Source organism: Sarcophilus harrisii, chromosome 1 (genome assembly GCF_902635505.1).
Source record: "Sarcophilus harrisii chromosome 1, mSarHar1.11, whole genome shotgun sequence".
Lineage (NCBI taxonomy): Eukaryota > Metazoa > Chordata > Mammalia > Dasyuromorphia > Dasyuridae > Sarcophilus > Sarcophilus harrisii.
In genome coordinates this window covers 701,429,306-701,450,138 of record NC_045426.1, presented here as the reverse complement: position 1 = coordinate 701,450,138, position 20,833 = coordinate 701,429,306, and the positions used below count along the sequence as shown (strand labels likewise).

The 20,833-nt window shown below is 44.5% G+C and overlaps 1 protein-coding gene across 4 annotated transcripts in view; it reads right to left on the bottom strand.

The window, feature by feature from the left end:
• SGSM1 (small G protein signaling modulator 1) overlaps positions 1 to 20,612 on the bottom strand; it is a 96,260-nt gene extending 75,648 nt beyond the window's left edge. For 2 of the 4 annotated variants that reach the window (XM_031948797.1, XM_031948799.1), the window contains exons 1-2: positions 20,390 to 20,610; positions 20,217 to 20,260 (exon numbers count right to left, since the gene is read on the bottom strand). In XM_031948797.1, the coding sequence (XP_031804657.1) occupies positions 20,217 to 20,260; positions 20,390 to 20,408 (63 nt within the window). In that variant the 5' untranslated portion in view covers positions 20,409 to 20,610. Of the gene's footprint in view, positions 1 to 20,216; positions 20,261 to 20,389 lie in introns of all 4 variants that reach the window. The other 2 variants (XM_031948800.1, XM_031948798.1) reach the window with 2 other exon arrangements.
• Positions 20,613 to 20,833: the final 221 nt, after the last annotated feature.

The following is a 20,833-nucleotide window of genomic DNA, read 5'->3' as shown; positions in this document are numbered from 1 at the left end:
AACTAATCTTTTTAAAAATTAATTTTTAATAGACATTGCTTTACAAATCATGTTGGGAGAGAAAAATCAAACAAAAGGGAAAAATCATGAGAGAGAAAAAGAAACAGAAAAACAAGTGAATATAGTATGTCTAAAGAGACCAATCTTAATTCTGCTCTTGCTACTGTGGGATCGAAGCCCCTCTGTACCTGTTTCCTTATCTAAATTGACAGCATCAGATCTGCCAAATTTGGAGATTCTTTTAAGCTCTGTCTTTGATTCTGTTATCTATAATGTATCCCCTAGAAGTGTGTAAACTCCTTGAGGACAGGTATTTTTGGGGCAGGCAGGGTTTACCTTTGTATCCCCAGCACAGTACCTGACACACAATAGGTGCCCAATAAATGTTCAATGATTGAACAAAGTACAAAATACTTTCCTTACCACAAGCCTGTGAAGAAGGTAGAAATAGTAACAGGAACAGGAATACATGGAAACACATTCCTTGCTAAATCTGTGGAAGTGTGGTCTAGCAGCTAAGAGTCAAAAATAAATTACAGTAGCTGACATTGACACCACATTTTCCATTTATTATCTCCTGGGAGTCTCTCAATAACAAGAGGCCCAGAGGATTTGTACATCCTTGTCTCCATTTCACAGATGAGCAGACTGAGACCAGGAGAGCTGAAGCCAGGACTCAGCCCCTAAGATCTACACTCTTTTTATTCAAGTACGATACTTCCAGGACTGAGACTCAAGATTCGAACGAGCTTTGACCAAGGGGCCAGCCAGCCACAGCAGGACTAAGGTTCTAAAAGTGTGATGCTACCTCGTGCAGACTGCAAGGCTAAACAGGGATAACAGAGGGGAAGCCAGGATGGTTCGGAAGCCAAAAGCTCCATGGGAAATAGCTGGCAGCAGTTCTTTCTTATTTAAGCTAGGGGTGAGACACGAACATCATGGTTGAGAGGTGCACAGGGAGAGGAGCCAGAACCGAGGTAGAGAAGGGGAAGGAGACATGAGGAGCATTCCAGGTAACAGCCCTAACCATACCGGGAGATCAGGAAGGGGATGGTCCTGAGCTAATCAGGTCCATAAAAGAAGGAACTCGGAACGAAATCAATTCAGCTCCGTCCCCTGGGAGAAAAGCAATGGCACCATGAAAAAGATCATAAATTTGGAATCAGAGGATTCACCTAGATGAACTTCCACTTCTGCCAGAGGCGATCCTGCGCCTCAGACAGTTTAAGTAGGATCATTAACTGTGATTAAGGTTCTTCCCTATTTCGGTTACTTAACAGATAAGTTTCTAGGGTCCTAGAATCAGCACCTACTTCCAGAAAGATTGCCTTTGGTCTGATTGTCTTCACTTCCAGGAGGGGAAATGGAATCAGGGTGTTTCTACAGAGTGATTTAAGGTTTTCCTGAAGGAGCTTACTAATCATTCTCTCAGGAGCACTCTAAGGCTTAAGGTTCAAGTTTAAGGCTCTGCCTGGGACCCCAGTTGAGTGCATATTAACCTCCCTCCTTGAGCCTCTATTTCTTCATCTGTAAAACAGGAAGAAGACTAATTTCAACTACCTCCCAGAATCCTTGGGGTATACTCATCTTAAACCAGATACTTAGGAACTCCTAAGTAGGGGACCCCCTCTCCCAATGAAAGTCTGTTCCTTCTCTGCAATTTCTAACCCTTAATTAAGGGAATAGCCTATGGCACTGAAAAGTTCACTAATTTCCCCACTTTTCAAAAAGCCAAGATGTGAGACACCAGCCTTGATTTCAGACCGTTCTGGCTCCAAAGCCGGATCTCTCTCCATGATGCTTTGTTTGGTCTCTTCAGAGTTCTATGGAGGAACTTCCACTCAGAGAGCTCCCTAGCATAACCCCCATTCACACAGAATTCTAAGGCAGAATCCCCACTACACAGAATTCCAAGGCATAATTCCCACTATATAGAATTCCAAGGTAGAATTCCCACTTACATGGAATTCCAAGGCAGAATCCCCACTACACAGAATTCCAAGGCTTAATTCCCACTATATAGAATTCCAAGGCAGAATTCCCACTCACATAGAATTCCAAGGCAGAATTCCCACTCACATAGAATTCCAAGGCAGAATTCCCAATCACACAGAATTCCAAGGCAGAATCCCCATTCACACAGACTTCCACGGTGGTGCTCCTCCTTTCCCCGAGTAATTATCATCTCTAAGAAGAGATTTATTATTATCTCTACCTACCACGTGTGGTACTTTAGCCACCATGCAAGGCAGAGCCTTCTCCCATGATTCAGAGGTAACCTAAGGCAACTTAGCATCTGTACTGAGTTTGGCCTTCAGGCTGAACTTTTTATGGTATCCATCATGGCAAAGAGCACCACATATGGGCTCCTACCTACTCACTCTTCATACAGTATTAGTCACGCACAGAAATCATCTCCAAGCACCTGATCTTAAAAAAAAAAAAAAAAAAAGCTATCCCTGGAGACTAGGATCCTGATCAGGAAAGGGAAAAAAGGTTCCAATGCATATGCAGAAGGTTCTGTGGTGGAACTCTAGTGCAAATGGGGGTTCCCAAAGCAAACGCACTTCTCGCACACAGTTCCACAGCCAAACCACTTCAGCACCAAGAATTTCAAGGGAGAACCTTCACTTGAAGAGGAGTTCCATAGTGACATCCCAACTCCGAAGACACACAAGAGCTCCAGGAGAGAAGAGCCTCCTCTCACCCACACAGAGCTCTGCAGGAGAACTTCTACTCCCCCCAAAGTGCCATGAAGAATTTATGCCCCACCTAGGGTAGAGCCTCCCGAACTCCTATTGGTCTGACCAACCACAGTCGGACGCACTGGACCCTGATCCTCACAAAAGGAGGTCCTCTTGGTTCTCTTTGAGCACAAAGAAGGATCACCATGGAGGACCCCTCCTCCCACCCCCACCCTCAAAAAAGACCCCAAGAATAAATGGATCAGCATTTGAACCTTCTCCGGCTTAAGCCTCAATTAATCGAGCACAACCTTACAGAGAGGGCAGATACTCAATTCGGGTTACAAGCAAACACCTGCAACCACACCATTTACTGCTTGCTCAAGGCCAGCCACAGGCCTAGCCAGTTAATCGTTGACTAACAACTATAAATAGACACGATGCACTCTGCTCCAGAAGACTAAAGCGAGCTTTGCCACTTGCCATAAGGGGCCTTGGGATTTGCTGGGGTCGTTATTAAGATGCTTAGAAGAAACTTGATCATGTCCCATGGGCTTCATAGATAATAAATCACAGAACCTCAAACCTTTAGGGCTTTAGGCCAAGCCCTAAAGCCATCCAATCCATCCCACACCCGACAAAGAGTGCCCTTTGGGATGTGCAATAAGGTCATCAGGCCTTTCCTTCAAGGCTTCCAGTGGTTGGGGGAATTACTCACTACCTTTCAGCCCACCCTACTTAGATCCACTTAGTCCTAGAATGGTCAAGTCCCTTTCTTCATTTCCAATCTCTTCCCTGCAAGAGGCACAAATTTGGGTGATGTTACTACTGTTCTCATGTCCCCTTTCTCTGAGATTGACCAGCTCATACACTGGAGATAAAGAGCCCCGTCTGTAGATTCTTGATCTAGAATATAAGCTTTCTCAATGGTTACCTAGTATAAGCCTATTTATTTTACATACAAGGAAACTGAGACTCAGAGAGGAGACATGCTATGTCCAAGTTCACACTGGTAGTGAATGGCAGAGATGGGATTCAGATTCAGACATAGGACAGAGCTGGGTTTCCCCAAGGGAAGGGAAAGAGTCATGGAGAAAGGGAAGGAGAAAGAAAGGGAAGACATTGTTGTCATACAGGGGAAAGCCTTGTGTCAAGGAAAAATACTTTTCTTGGTAAATAAGAGGGAGCTGTTGATGAGAGAGACTGGTCTAAATGAGGAGGTAAGACTGAGGTCCCTTCAAGTTCTAGATCTAGGATCCTATAGATAGGGTTCTTAGAAATGGTATCTCCACTTTTGAAAGGAGGAAGGAAGGAAGGAAGGAAGGAAGGAAGGAAGGAAGGAAGGAAGGAAGGAAAAAGAATGAAAGAAAGAACGAAAGAAAGGAAGGAAGGAAGGAAGGAAGAAAAAAGAAAGAGAGAAAGAACAAAGGAGAAAGAAAGGAAGGAAGAAAGTGAAGGGAGGGGAAGGGTTGGGAGAGAGGGGAAGGGTTGGGAGAAAGGGAAAGGGGGAATAGAGGGAGGGAAGAAGTGAATCAGGTCTTTATGAATTACTCACTAATAAAAATAGTTACATTTATATAATGCTTGTGGGTTTACAAAGCACCTTACGTTCCTCTTAAAGAATTAAATAAGCCATTAGGTTACTTAATGGATAGAGCAAAGGATCTGGGAATAAGAAAACCCGAGTTCAAATTTGGCCTCAGACAATTACTAGTTATTTGATACAGACTAAATCGCTTCCTCTTTATTTGCTTTGATTTCCTTATCTGTAAAATGGGGATAATAAAGAACCTCCCTCACAGAATTGTTGTGAGGATGAAATGCAATCTTTGTAAAAAGCTTTGCTAACCTTAAAAATTGTTATATCATCATCATTATCATTACTGCTCTATGAGCTCGATACTACAGTCATTATTATGTTCCCCATTTTACTGATGGGGAAACTGAGACTCAGAGAAGGGAATCTATTTGTTTATGATCATACAGGTGGAAAGCTTCACATCCAAGTTCCCATTTAGTTCCCATGAACTGGATGCTCCTTGAGGGAAGAGACTGCTGCTTTTCTCCTGCTTCCCAAGGGGCTTTGCTCTCCTGGCAGTACAAGCTACATGCTTCTTCGAATGAATTTGTTGGTGGAATTCTTTCAGTGGGGCCTGACGCCTTCTGCTTGGTTCAGGGGAACTCTCAGGGGTCCATTAACAACAGAAAGAGTAAGAAAAGACACCCCAAGGAGAAGGCAGGGGGAGGGGCAGAAGGAGAAGAAGCCCAACCCAATAATGGCCTTTCCTAGGGAGGAAATGATAAAAGAATCCCAAGCCTTCCCAAGACGTTTAACTTTTTATCTTCTTCCAAAGCACTTTGCAGGCATTAATTCGGGCTTCTCCGCCCCAGGACTGGAGACTGTTTGCCTCCACTGCTGACTGATGAGAGGAGACAGGTTAGGGATGGGGCTGGGAACGAGGGATGCTCAAGGGAATGCAGCTTCTCCCATCACATTCATTAAGAAGTCCCGTGCCTCCTCCCTCCAAGTCTTAAAACTTTCAAGCAATAGAGTATGGCCATCGATTAACAAATATTGATTAGATACCTACTATGTGCAAAGCATCGGCAACTAACATTAATTAAGGATCTATGTCAAATCTGTAAGTGCGCTGTGCTGAGTTGAGGATAGAAATAGAAGTAAAAAAAAAAAGAAAGATCTTGCACTGGAAAAAGCACCAGATTTTGAATCAGAGGTCAAGGAAGAAAAGGAGAGAAAGGAGAGGGGGGAGAAGGGAGAGATGGAGGGAAGAAGAAAAGGAGGGAGAGAGGAAGAGAGGGAGAAAAAGAAGAAAGGAGGGAGAGAGGGAAGAATGGAGAAAGGGAGAGAAGAAAGGAGAAAGAAAGGGAGGGAGGAAGTCTCCTTTCTTCCTCTCTCCATCTCCCTCTCCCTCCCTCATGCCTTTCTCCCTTCCTTCTTTCCTTTCTGCCTCTTTTTCTTTCTTCTTCCCTCCCTTCCTTCCTTCTTTCCTTTCTGTCTGCCTTCTTTTCTTCCTTCCTTCTTTTTTTCTTCCTCCCTCCTTCTTTCTTTCCTTCCTTTCTTCCTTCCCCTCTGTGCCCAGGAAGCAGAGCTGTTTAGTTTAGATGGAGAATAGAGTGAGTAGAGGAACACAATTTAAAAATAAAGTTGGAAGAAGAATTTGATGCCAGACTCTGGTGGGGTTGGAGGGTGGGGAGGGCCCTTAAATAACAGGCAAAAGAACTGGAGCCCTTGAGAGCAAAGAACCCATGATGATTTTTGAGCACAGGAGTGACGTATCCCAATTTATGCATTAAACTAAAAGATTTTTCTGATACTGATATTTCAGTATCAAGGAATAATATTTCAAGAGTCCTGGCCTTATCAACCAACCTCAGATTCACAGGAACCTGCTATTTCACTGACTTCATTATGTCACTTCCCTACCTCAAGAACTTATAGTGTCTCCCTATTGCCTTCTAAAATGAAGCACAAAACCTTAGAAATTGTCTAGCTTAACCAATATATTTTTCAGAAGAGAATACAGAGTGCCAGAGAAAGGAAGTAACTTGTCAGCATCCAAGTTCCTTCGGGTAGCATTCTGGACTCTAATCTCACTCTCCCTTATCAAACCCACTTCCCCAGGATTTGTTCTTTGTCACTACAACAGACTCAGGCCAGCAAATATTCCGTAGCTAAGAGTCCCAGAAAATCTGCCCTTTCTCGATCCACCAACTCTTAAGAGAAAGTCAGAGCTCCCCTCTGCTCCCCAGATCCTCTTAGAGACTGATAACTAGGGAAGCTTCAGGAATCCTCTCTACTTTGGGCCAAAGAAGAAGAAACAAGAGGAAGGAACTCTTGCTTATTCTCTTGGAGATCTGAGGCCAATCCCCACTAAAATCTCAGTTTCCTCCCTTGTGACAAGAGCTATTGGAACAAGAAAAACTTTAAGGTCCCGCTAGCGCTAAACCTGTGGTTCTATGACATCTCCCTGATCCCAGAACCCTCTTCTTTAGAACAATGGTGTTAGACCAGGTGGTATCTGAGATCCCTTTCTAGGACTCAGTTTCCCCTTCTGAAAAATCAGGAGGGAGGGATTCGACTAGATGGTCCTTTCTTTCTAAAGCCTGTGAGACAGCTCTGTGAAGAGCCAGAGAAACAGAATGTCTCTTTAAATCAAGGTAGCCCAGAGACACTGGGAAATAACCCACAACATGGCCCTGGAAGATTTCCATTTCACAGTTGTTTTCCTTGACAAGAACCAAGTCTTCCAAAAAGCTCTATTCTCTAGCAAATGTCAATAAATCTAAAATGGAAGCCTAAGGATGGAGAGACTCGGGTTTTTAAGGTTCTTAAAATCTCTTATCAGGAATGGCCAGATGTAATTAGGACATATTAAATCCCAGAGACTCTTAGGGATCTTTGATCTCCAGCATCAACACCTCCATTTCACAGATGAACAAACTGAGGTGAAGGAAGGGAGAAGGGACTGACCCACTATCATATACTGGGCTACTGGCAGTGGTGGGACTGGTTTGGGGGGAAGGAAGGAAGGGAATAACAATTTATATGTATGTATATGTGTGTCTATAAAGAGTCAGGCAGACATCCTATATATAGTATGTATATGATGTTGTTCAGACATTTCAGTCGTGTTCAATTTCTCCTGGCCCCATTTGGGATTTTCTTGGCAAAGATACTGGAGTGGTTGGCCATTTTCTTCTCCAGCTCATTTTACAGATGAGGAAACTGAGGGAAATGGGATCAATGACTTATTTAGCATCATGTAGCTAGTAAGTATCTTTAAGCCAGATTTGAATTCAGGTCTTCCTGATTATAGGCGTGAAGCGCTATCCGTGTTGGGGTGTGTGTGTGTATGTAGTGAGGAAACAAGACAGAGACAGAGAGAAACAGAGAGACAGAGACAGAGACCCAGGGAGATAAAGACAGAGACAAAGGGAGGAGGAGACAGAGAGGCAAAGAAAGAAAGACAGAGAAGGACAGAGAGACAGAGAAAGAGACAGAAACAGAGAGTGACAGAGAGACAAAGACAGAGACAGAGAGAGGAGGAGACAGAGAGGCAAAGAAAGAAAGAGATGGACAGAGAGACAGAGCAAGATAGAAACAGAGACAGAGAGACAAAGACAGATACAGAGAAAGGAGACAGAGAGGCAAAGCAAGAAAGACAGAGATGGACAGAGAGACAGAGACAGAAAGACAGACAGAAACAGAGACCAAGAGACAGAGAGACAAAGACAGATACAGAGAAAGGAGGAGACAGAGGCAAAGAAAGAAAGACAGAGATAGACAGAGAGACAGAGACAGAGAAAGACAGAAACTGAGACAGAGAGACAAAGACAGAGATAGAGAGAGGAGGAAACAGAGAGGCAAAGAAAGACAGAGACGTCAGACAGAAACAGAGGGAGACAGAGACACAAACAGAAAAAGAATACCTACTATGTGCCCAGCACTGTGCTAAATGCTTTACAATTATTATCCCATTTGAGCCTCACAATATCACTAGAAGGCAGATGCTATTATTGTCTCCAGTTTATAGATGAGGAATCTGAGACAAACTGAGGTTAAGTGACACAGGGACACACAACTAATAAGTGTCTGTGGCTGGATTTGAACTCAGATCTTCCTGACTCCAAGTCTAATGCTTTTTATCCATTGAGCCTTCTGGGTGCCTCCAAAGCTCACTACGAGCTCCCCAGTCTAAATATAACCATCAGATTGAAGAGCTAAAGCCAGGATTGCCAAGGAGAAAGCTGCAGTTTGGATTTCCTTTTGTTTTGTTTTTTTTTTGAGCTGAGAGACATCAATTTAAAAACAGCACCATCTCAAGGACCCAGACTCTCCCTGACATCCGTCCAGGAGACCCAGAGGCCACCGCAGACCATCTCCAAGATCAATAGCTACTGATCCACAGCAATTCTGAATACAGATCAAAGCACATTTTGTTGTCCCTTTTTTTCCGATTCTTTTTTCATAACACAATGAATACGGAACGTTTTAACGTGAGTGCACACGTAGAGCTGATGTCAGATCACTTGTTATCTTGGGGAAGGGGGAGGGAGAAAAATTCGAAACTCAGAATCGTACAAAAATGAACGTTGAAAACCATCTTTACGTGTAATTGGGAAAAAATACTGTTAAGTGCCAAAAAAAAAAAAAAAAAAAAATCGATCGCTACTGGAAGGCACGTTTCTGGAGCCCCAAAGCATGAAAAGCAAGACACTCATCTTCTTGCATAATTCATGAGGAGGGCTGCTTCTGTCTGCGGGCAGGAGACACGGTTGCAAACAAACTGATTGAAGTAAAAGACATAGAAATTGGAGAACCTGCAATATTGCGCCAGATTCTTCCGGCCTTCGAGTATTCTCAGAATATTTATTGAGCACCAGCTGTGGGCGGGTTTTTCATAAGAATCCTAGATTCAGATCTAGAAGGGACCTTAGAGCTCCTTTAACTCAACCCCCCACCTTTTTTTCTATATGAAGAAATAGAGGCCCAGTTTGTCTAAGGTATCCCAGTAGTGACAGATAGAATTTGACCTTTCACTGGACTTTGAGGCTTCAAAAGCAAGAGAGGGATGCCTACAAGCCACCGAAGCCCATTCTCCAATCCATCTGATCCCTATCTTCATCTCCCTCTCTGTCACCGTGCTATGATGGAACATACTCTATATGAATACTCAAAAGATCTGGATTTATATTCTAGCTCTGCTTTCTTGTCTGTGTGAATTTAACCAAATGCCTTCCCTGCTCTGGGTCTCAGCTTTCTTATCTGTAAAATGGGAAGTTTAGGCAGCATGGCTGGATCTAGATCTATGGCTTGCAAAATGACAGAATAAATCTCTTCCTGTTCTAAATAGATTCTTTCCTCCTCCCACCTCTATCTCCCTTTCTCTTCTTTCTGTACTTCTGGAAACTCTTCCAGAAGCCCATTGCTCTAATAGGAGGCAGCATGGTCCAGTGGGTTTGGAATTATAAGATCTATGCAGGAACCCCAGCTCTGCCACCATTTTTATGTGACCATGGACCAGATGTTAAATAATATCTCTGAGACTCAGTTTCCTCCTCTGTTATGTGACCATGGACCAGACGTTAAATAATATCTCTGAGACTCAGTTTCCTCCTCTGTTAAAAAAAAAAAACTAGGGGTTGAATTAGGTACGGGTCTTCTAGCTCTCTAAATCTATCAGCTTATGACCGACTCCCCTATATGTTTTAGATTAGGAGTTTTTAACTTTTTATTGTGTTATAGATCCCTTCAGTAATCCTGATAAAGCCTATGGATCCCTTCTTAGAAGAATGTTTTCAAATGCACAAAATTTTATTTTTAAGATTAAATTATAGATTAAAAGATTAAAGATTAAAGATAGAGATTAAAAACAGAATCAAAGTTTGGTGAAAATAAAGCTGAAATTTTTCCCTTTAAGTTGATGGATCCCCCAAAATCCAGGTTAAGAGTAATTAGCATTCATGTATAACACATATTGGATTGCTTGCCATCTAGGAGAGGGGGTGGGGAAAAGGGGAAAATTTGAAACCCAAGGCTATGCAGGGGTCAATGTTGAAAAATTATCCATGCATATATTTTGAAAATAAAAAGCTTTAATTTAAAAAAGGGAAAAAAAGTAGCTAGCATTTAAATAGCACTTTTAAGGTTTATAAAGCATTGTACATACATGATCTGACTTGATCTGTGAATTTTAGGTGCTATTATTATCCCCATTTTAGAGTTGAAGAAACTGAGGCAGGCAGAGGGTTAGCTAGTTTGTATCTAAGTCTTACTGACTATAGCACTGAATCTCTATGCTCTGGCCACCTCATGTGCGAGTCTGCTTTGAGCCCACTTTTCCTTTCAAAACTCATGTGTGCTTCTCCCCATTCCTTCAAGTTCCTGGTCTCCAGCGGGTGACGGTTTCCTCCTGGAGAAACAAACTTGGTGAGTTTTAAGGTTCCCCATCCTAACTGTAAATCTGAGCTTCTGTGATTTGTGAGCAAGATCAATGTATTAGAGTCCCTGTCAGTTTGGGGGCAGGGATGGGGGGTGGGGATAGGGGGGAATTCTCTGTGAAAACCACTAAGTCAGCCAGAGATAAACGGCCACCGGTCACGCTCCCTCTGGCCACGGGGAATATCTAAGGGTCATTGGGGTGAAAGGGGTGGGCCAGTTTAGCAATCCACCAGGCTTCAGGCGCTAGAAGTCCCACGAAGGGAAACTCGTGCCTTAAGGAAAGCCTCAATAGCCTCTGGTGCAGACCGAGGCAAGCAGGGAAAGATGCTGTTCAATTAATCTGTGAAAGACTGAAGTGATACGGAGGCTCTCATTGCCCTTCATAAGGATCAGTCTCCCCAAAGGCACTTGCCTCATTCATCACCCACCCACCTATTGCCACAGACTCTGGAAGAACCTTGGAGAGCGCCCAGCCTCTAATTTTGATTCAACTCCATTAAATGCCTGCCCTGGAGTGTTGGGGCTGAAGCCAGGAAATCTCATCTTACTCATGTCAAATCCAGCCTCAGACACTTACTAGCTGGGTGACCCTGGGCAAGTCACTTCCCTCTGTTTGCCTCACTTTCCTCATCTGTAAAATGAGGGAAAAAATGACAAAACACTCCAGTGTCTTTGTCAAGAAAACCCCAAATGGGATCACAAAGACTCGGATAGGATGGAAAAGTGACTGAAAGCAGCATTGTACGAGGCACAGTGTCATATGCCAGATCTCCAAAGACAAAAAGGAATTAGTGTATGACCTTGAGATACTCATATTAAACATCTTACAGATGAGGAAACTGAGGTTCAGAAAAAGTAACTAACCCTAGTTTTTTTTCTCATCCAATTTACTAATCCAGGTTAAGAACTCCTGTCCTAGTGGAGTCTGGGGTGGTGTGGTAACTTTAGAACCCACAGCAGTTAAAATACAAGGGATGGACAGGTCCTTTTGTCCCTGTGATGTCAGGGATTTTTCTAGCAACAGCCACCAGCCTTTTCCGGGACTTACTTAGGTTAGTCAGACTTTGCCCTACCCATTCCCCAGCATACACACACACACACACACACATACACACACACACACACACACACACACATCTGCTCTCCCTCCAATCTCCCTCCAGTAATTGCAGGCTAACAGAGCCCACCCCACCCCGGCAGACAGCTGCTCCCATTACTTGGCAGATCCAGCTCGGATGCTCTGAGCTATACGGTTTCCTCTTCCTTTTTAGGATGCTGGGCTTTCCCACCTGCTCCCAGCCTGCCCAGCACAGACCATTCTCAAGCTCAGCCTCTTGGAGCCCCCTCCTCCCTCTCTTCTTGTCCCTCCCTCACTTCCCCCACCTCCCAGCTCAGAGGCCAACAGAAGGACCAGAGGGACCTGATGCTTCCTTTATCAAATCAGCAGCATGTGACCCAAGACAGTTGCCACAGCAACAAAAAAATAGTCCATCACTCAGCATCACCCAAACAAAATTAAGCAAAGAGACTGTGCAGAGGGGAGTGGGATTGTGGGTATAACATGGGACTAAAACTGGCCTGAAAGGCCTCCTCCTCAGGCCTGAGTGCTGCCATTCTGTCTGCACACAAATGGGGCTGTGTGACTCTGCCAGAGTCACTGCCTGATTGGGTCCATTTCCTAATCTCTAAAATTAGAGGGCCAGATTTGATCTCTGGGTTCTCGCTCTTCTCTGACATTGTGTCCCATGGTCCCTCCCAGCCCTCACATCCCCTGTTCTAAGACCCCTTACCAGTCATCATCAAGGGGTGTTTGTTCTATGATACCCTACACCTTCCATAACTCCCTTCTCCCACCCCATCTCCTGACTTTTTGTTCTGACTCCCGTGCTAGAGCCGTAGAACTCAATGATCACAACTATTTACTTTTTAGAGATTCTCCCTACAGATTTTTTAAAATGCAAATCCTCTCAAGAAGGAATTGAATTCATTAGCAAACAAGTAATTAACTAATTAACTAATGGCATAAACTCTAGAAGAGACTGAACTACTTCATGACAATGTAACAATGACTTACCAGAAACTACCAGGAAGACCTGGTAGCCAGAGACAAGGGATCGAGTCCTTGTCCCATCTCATACTAACTACAGGACCTTGAGTGTCCTCAATCTTTCTATCTATAAAATAAGGGTGGGGAGATGACGATATTGTACCCTCCAATCTCTCGCACGGGGCAGTCGTATTGAAATAATATATGTAAAGTGCTTTACAAATCATCAAAAATAATTAAAATGACCCAAGGCCAGCCTGGAAGAAGGGATTGGAGAAGGCACTTTCTTGCAGAGGCGGAGGTCTATGGGTGCAGAATACTGCATATGCTCTCAGACCGACCCGATGCATGCGTCAGTTTTGCTGAACGTCATTCTCCACTTCCCTGCCTACCTCGGTTTTACAAGCAGTGGCTTTCTGGATGCGGGACAGGTAGAGCTGAAAGGGAAGATGATGTCATGAAACAAAAGCTCTTAATAGTTTGCAAACTACAAAAGAGGCAATATTGGTATTAATGAGAAGGAATTAAAGTTCCCTCCAATAGCTCTTGTATACAGCTTCTACCTGCCACACACACAGACAACTAGGGACTTAACTGGAGCTAGAGTTGAGATGATGTGAGGTCAAATTCTGTCTCACACCTTTACTAGCTGTGTGAGCTTGAGCAAGTCATTTTAACTTCTGTTTGCCTCAGTTTCCTCATCTGTAAAATGGGAATGATGATGATAAGGATGATAGCATGGATCTCCCAAGGTTGTTGTAAGACTCAAATGAGATTGCATTTGTAAAGCATTTTGCAAACTTAAAAGTGCTCTATAAATGCTAGCTATTACTATTATTATTATTATTATGCCTATTTATGGATATATAGTCTCCCTGTTAGAATGTGAACTTTCTGAGGACAAGGGACTCTTTTTTTTTTTAATGACTTGACCAGGGTCACACAGCCAGGAAGTGTTAAATGTCTGAGGTCACATTTGAACTCAGGTCCTCCTGACTTCAGGGCTGGTGTTCTATCCACTGCACCACCTAGGTGCTCCGAGCATTTCTTTGCATCCCCAGTATTTAATTCTGTGCCTGGCATATAGAAGGTGCTTAATAAATGCTTGCTGCCTAGTGATTAGAGTACTTTAAAGTTTACCAAGCACTGCCCACAAATCCATATATGATGAGCAGTGACATGTTATCCCCATTTCACACGTCAGGTAACTGAGGCCTAGACTTTGAAAGGAAAGATGGTCTATTTCCCATTTGGCCCGAGCATGCCCCATCTGAACAAACCAGGACCTCGCTTCCATTTTTTTCTTCTTTATCTGACTTCTGCAGGCAAAACCCTGGCCAGGCTGGCTGACCACTCTCCATAAGCCGTCCAGCAGGGAGCGGACGACTGCCCCCCGAGGAAATCCGGGCCAGATCACTGCCCTTCCTGGGAGACTTCCAAAGAGGAGGGGAAAAATCAGACCTCAAACCTAGATCTAAGAAGCTTAGAGAGAAGAGAATTCTGTCTCATTCCACTTTGAGCCAGGGCTCATCCTGAGAAGCAGCAGGGAACAATGCAGAGGCAAAAGGACTGGTTGTGAGTCAGGGAAAACTGGGTTCAGATCCTGCCTCAGACACTCACTGACGCCCTGAGCAAACTATTGCAATGTTTTGCCTCAGTTTCCCATCTTGTAAAAATGAGGGGGTTGAGTTATATAGTCTCTTTCAGTTCCTAAGAAGATGATCCTACTTCCATCTAAGGTTTTCTTTTTCTTTTTTTGTGAGATAATGGGGGTTAAGTGACTTGCCCAGGATCTCACAGCTCATGAGTTAAGTAGTAATTTACTGGTAGCTAGTAAGCTAGTAATTAAGTGTCTGAGATCCTCCTAACTCCAGGGTGAGTGCTCTATCCACTAGGCCATCTAGCTGCCCTAGCACAGTGGCTCTTAACCTTTTTGCTGCCACAGAGCCACGGCGCCGCGGCTATCTGGGAAATCTCCAGAACCCTTCTCAGAATCATGTTTTAAAATAATTAAAGGTTGAAAGCTAATGAAAACGAAAATCGGATTTGTTTTCCATCCTCAAGAGGCCCAGACTAAGAACCCTTGGCTACGACCAGTCCAATGGAAATAACAGCATCGTTCTTCCTCCGTCGTTCCAAAGAAAGACCAATGACATCATGGAATGATGTTTTTCCACTTGTACATAAACTGGGTTAAGTGAGACAGATGACTCTGAAGTCACAGGACCCAGACTCAAATCCTGCCTCTGCCACTTACTACCTGAATGCCTTTGGGTAAGTCACTTTGTCTCTCTGAGCCTCAGTTTTCTCCTCTGTCAAATAAGATGGTGCAGTGGATAGAGCTCGGTTTGGAATCAGAAAGACTCATCTTCTGAATTCAAATCTTCAAATCCAGTCTCTGACAATTATTAACTGTGTGACCCTGGGCAAGTCCCTTCACTCCATTTGCCTCAGTTTCCTCATCTGTAAGATGAGCTGGAATTAGGAAATGACAAATTACTTGCCTAGATCTTTGCCAAGAAAAACCCAAGTAGGGTCATGAAGAGTCAGACACGACTAAACAAAAACAAAAATATGGAGGTTGGATCAGCTGGTTCCCAAATAGCTTTAAAATAAAATGATCCCAACATCCTCTTCCTGTCCAGGACCCCAAGTCCTTGCTTTTGGGTAGAAATAAAGGACTCGGTAGCCAGCTGATGCTAAGAACTGGAACCAGTTCCACTTGCTGCCGCCTCTGTTCCCGGGATCCAGACACAGATTCAGACGTGGGGCTCTCTATTTATCCTTCCCGAGAAGCTTCCTTCAACACTAAGGAATAAACTGAGAGACAAAGCGAACAGCTCCCATCCGAGCTGTCAGCGCAGGAAGAGCTGGAAAGAGCATCCCGACTCAGCAGTCAATCATGGCCTTAATTATACCCCCCGGTGCTGAACGCTGGTGGATTTGGAAAAGGTTATATCTTAGTCATAGGATTGTACAACTCAAAGGCACCTTACAGAACATCCAGTTCAATTTTCTCAACTTAAAAAAGGGGAGACTGAGAGTTGAGGAGGAAGAGTCCCTTGCCTAAGGTGTCATATGTAGCAGACGGCTGAACTCAGGTCCTCAGTGGGGTGATGGAGTAGATACAGGGTAAGGAAGCCATAGGTCAAATACATTAACTAGTTGTGTGACTCTGGGCAAGTCATTTCACCTCTGCCCCAGTTTCCTCATCTGGAAAATGGGGATAATAATAGCACCTAGCTCCTAGAAATCTTGTGAGGATAAAATGAGACAATATGTGAACCTTAAAGCCCTATGTAAATGTTAGCTCTTATTTTTACTTCATAATTTCAGCCTGGCTGGAATAACCTATAAAGGCAATACTCGGCCCTTTCTAATTTGTCTCATGCTTTAAGCTAAGTTTTTCTTTGAGAACAAAAAATCAAATTTAGGCTTGCAAGAGATTTTAAGAGGTGAATTAGTCTAACCTCCACTTTTAAAAATAAGGGAACTGAGGTCTAGGGAAGTTGTGACGAGCCCAAGAGCACACAAGGGCTGGTGGCAGAACCCAAGAACTGATTCTCAATCCCATGATGCTTAGAGGTCACTAAGTTCTACTCTCCTTCACTGACCAATGAGGAAACTGAATTTCAGGGAGGGTATGTGACCCAGTCAAAGTCACAGAGGCAATAACAATGAGTTCCATGGCTCTCTTGCCTCTAGGATCAAATATAAATTCCTATTTGGTATTTTATTTGGAGGGGGAGCCAATCAAGGTTAAGTGACTTGCTCAGGGTCACTCTATTAGTCAGAAAGTAGATTTGAACTCAGGTCCTCCTGATCTTCTGATTCCAGTGCAATTGCTCTGGTCCCTTTCAATACATCATACATGATCCCCCTTCAGGCACTGGCCTTCTTGCTGTTCTTCACACCCTACACTCCGATTCCATCTCCCATCACCACGCCTTTGCCCTGGCTATCCCTCATGCCTGGAATGTACTCCTTTCTCCCCTCTACCTATGAGAATTCCAGCTTCCTTCAAAGCTCAGCTCAGCCGTCACCTTCAAATACCCTTCCTGATCTCCCCAGGTTTTAGTGTCCTCTCTCCCCAAATTATCTTCTTTGTATGTCTCTGTGTGTTTATATGGATGTATAATATATGTAATCTATGGTATATGTCCTATATAATACATATTATACACAAAAGATCATATATGTATTATGTAGAATCTTCATATACCCTATATAATGCATATTATACATAATAGACCAAATACATATTGTGTAGAGTCTATATACTCTATATAATGTATATTAAATTGAATAAATCATGTATGTATTGTATATCATCTTTTTATGTTAAACTGAATAGATCATGTATGTACTGTATATCATTTTTATACTCTATGCAGTATGTTACATATAATAGATGATATATGTATATTGTCTTTTTTATCCTCTGTGTAATGTATGTTATATGTAATAGATGATATAGGTATTATGTATAATCTTTATGTATACTATAATGTACATCATACATAATAGATTATATAATACATGTATTATGTATAATTTTTATATACTTTGTATGATGCATATTATACAAAATAGATTACATATGTATTATGTGAAATCTTTAATGTATATTATACATGTTATACATAAACACATACTGTATTGTCTTTATGCCCTACATAATGTATATTATATAGAATAAATGATATAATACATGTATAATATAGAATTTTATATATACTACATAATGTATATTATACATAATAGATTATATATTATGGATAATCTTTATATATCCTATATAATATATATTATGTTATATATAATTATGTGCACATACACATTATATATACATATTATATATGTGTACACATCCATATTAAACATGCACATTCATATTATACATAATTAGACATAATACATCATATTATATATACTCTTTTATAAACTATGATATATATTACATATAGATTATATTATGTATAGTCTTTATATACCTTATATAATGCACATCATATATGATAGATTATACCATGTATATTATATATGATCTTTCTATATTCTATATAATTATATAATATATATGTATTATGTATAACTATATATATTATACATTTATATTATATTATCTCTCTCATGTAAGAAAGTAAGCCCTCATAAGCAGAGACGATTTCATTTCTTTTACCGTATCTCCCTTGCCAAGGATCACATCCAGAGAGTTGGAAGGACCTTACAGACTATCCTTCTCTTCCCCCGCCCATTTTATCCCAGACTTTACTCCTGGTATCCTGGGCTCTGGGGGCTGAATCTTCTCATTGTTTCACCTGGAATCAAGACTCATTTCCAGGTAGTCTCCCTGCACATCCCCTCCTAGAGCTCCCCTTTAAACGTTCCCCCATTGGATTGCAAGCTCTTGGAGGACAGGGACCATCTAGCCTGCTTATATTTTCATTTCCAGTGCTTAGTCCAGTGTCCAGAACATGGTAAGCACTTTCCATTCATTCATTCATCTAATCCAATTCTTGTTTTCTAGCTGTTTTCTAGATGAGGTAAAAATGCTAGATGAGGTGCTTGAGAAATGCTTGCTGATTTATTGTATCATTTATGATGATGATGATGACAGTAACATATAAACTCCTAAGACAGATTTTAGTTTTTGTCTTTACATGCCCAGTGCTTGGCATGTTGCCTGGTACATAGAAGGAAGTGGGAATAGTAGTTGGATCTGTGATGGATACAAAACACTTGTCTACATACATCTAACATGCACAGACACATGTATGTACATACATGTGTCTATATACATGCATGTGCACGCACATGCTTCCTATCCAATAAGGATGATTGCCTACCAATGGAGAGATCCTCTCTGCAATACAGCCTAAGGGAGCTGAAGAGTTCTAAAGGGTTAAATGTCTTATCTAGGATCACCTGGACTGTACCAAGCTATTGGTTCCTATTGCTAGTATCAGGTCCCTGAGGGCAGGAAATGTTCCCCTTCTCCCTGTGGATGGCTAGCACCTAGGCCAGCGCCTGGCCCGGAATGGGTACTTAGTAAATGCTGGTTGACTTGCAGATCCTACATAGGTAGGATTCAAGAACCAGAGCCCTTGACTTCAATCATTCTCTTTTTTCCCTGGGCCCATCCAGTCTAGGGCTATAAGGGACCTCAAGGAGCTCCAGTCCATCCCCTTCAAACTGTCAAATGAGGAAGGTAAGACCGGGAGGAGTGAGTGGTCCGGCATTATAAGGGTGGCAAGGTTTGGAAGCAGGTTTTCTCCATCCAGATCCAGTATTATTTCTGGGGCACTACACTTCTTCCAAAAGAGTAACCAGGAGATCCTGATTACAATATAATAAGCCCCCCCCCCTCCCGTTTCAGACACCCAAGACCTGCTCCAGCTTCCCCCACCTCCAGCAGAGAAAGGGAAGAGTGATGAGAAGGAAAAAAAAAAAAAAAAATCCAGCAACAGGTTCTGCTCTCCAGATCTCAATCTCCATCAGTCTGGAGGCTCTAGCCCCCACAGCCATGCCATGGGCCTGAGGGGAGGGACCAGCGTCTCTAGCTTTCTCATCACCCCATTCTCACTCCTCTCCGCCCCCCCCCTCCATTTCTCCCTAGGACCACACCTAACATCCAGAGAGCCAATCTTGAGGCAACCTAAGCAGGAGGGGGCCTCAGACTGAGAGAAGCTCCTGATTAGCATTCACCAGGCAAAGAAAGCCCCCCCCCCAAAAAAATCAGAGTTGGGTTTCATCTAATGGTGGAGGGAGATGCTGTGGACCAAACCCCACAATGGGGGGGGGGGAGGCAGGGAGGGAGGGATCCAGCCTCCTCAGCCCAGGGGATGGGGAACTGCTCTCTCCCTCAGGTGACAGTCAAAGGTCACAGGCTCCTTACCCATGGCCCTGGGGGGAATTAGAGAAATGCTACTGAGCTGTTCTAGGGTCTCCTCCAATGGGGGAAGGGGGAAAGCTGGGAAACCGTCCTCTGCACCGGACTGTGCCCACAGCTGGAGCGGGAGGGCCTGGGGGCTGGAACCCTGGGTTTGGGCAGGGCTGGGGAAAGCCTCGGATCTGGACCTGGCCCCCTCTGAAATCTCCAGCTGCAACAGGCCGGCGCCCAGCACCCTAAAGTAATCAGCGAGAGACTCACGGAAGCCCCAGAGCAAACGCCCCTTCCCACACACAGGAGGGAGCGCCCTGCGTCCCCAGCGGGGGCTCGTGCATGTGGCCCCAGCTCGGGCCCGAGCCCCTGGAGACAGAGAAGCAGACGCGCCTCCTCAGCACCCCAGGGTGCTGTTACCTGGAGCTCCACAGTGACACACACCGCCCCCCCCCCCCCTCCACAGAAACAAGCCGGCACGCGGACGTGCCCGAGCACCTGCAGCGGCACTCTCGGGGCCTCGCCTCCCCCCCCACCCCCCCTGCCCCGGAGAAATCGCCCTCCAGCTGTGGCCCCTTCCCGTCCCGCACATCTGGCAGCAGCCTCCCCCGCCCCTGGCCACAGTCCCCCGGTAGTTACCTCCTTCTTGACGGTGCGCAACAGCTTCTGACGGGTCTCAGCCTCTGTGGGAGAAAGCAGGGAGGGGGCTCGGTTAAGAGGGGGTTTGGGGAGCCGGGGGGCGCGGGGGGCCCGGGCCACCGCCAGCCCCCCAGCGCCTCCTTCTCTCCTGCCCGCCCGCCTGCCCTCCCTACCTGCTGGCGCTGCCGCCATGGCTGCTCCGTGTGTGGCTCTGGCTGGCTCTGTCCCTGGCTCTGTCTCGAGCTCTCCTCCCGGCGTGGCTCGGGCTCCCACCGTCTTCTCTGCAGCAGCGGAGGCTCCGGCGGCGGCGGCGGCGGCGGCGGCGCGGGCGGAGCCTGGAGCGCCGAGGGAGGGCGCAAAATGACCGCTGGCCGGCGTCCGCGCGACGTCAGGCCCGGGGCAGCGGCCGGGGCCCCGGGACCCGCCCCTTTCTTAAAGGGGCTCCCCGCCCTGGAAAAGGGGGCGGGCTAGACAGCTGACGCAGGGTTCTGGCCTACGATAGTCCTCCGGAGACCGCCTAAAGTGAGGATTGTTGGATCGGAGGGAGAGGGGGGCGGGGCCTTAGAAACCATGGAGACCAACCCATTTTACAGATGCGGAAACTGAGTCCCAGGGGA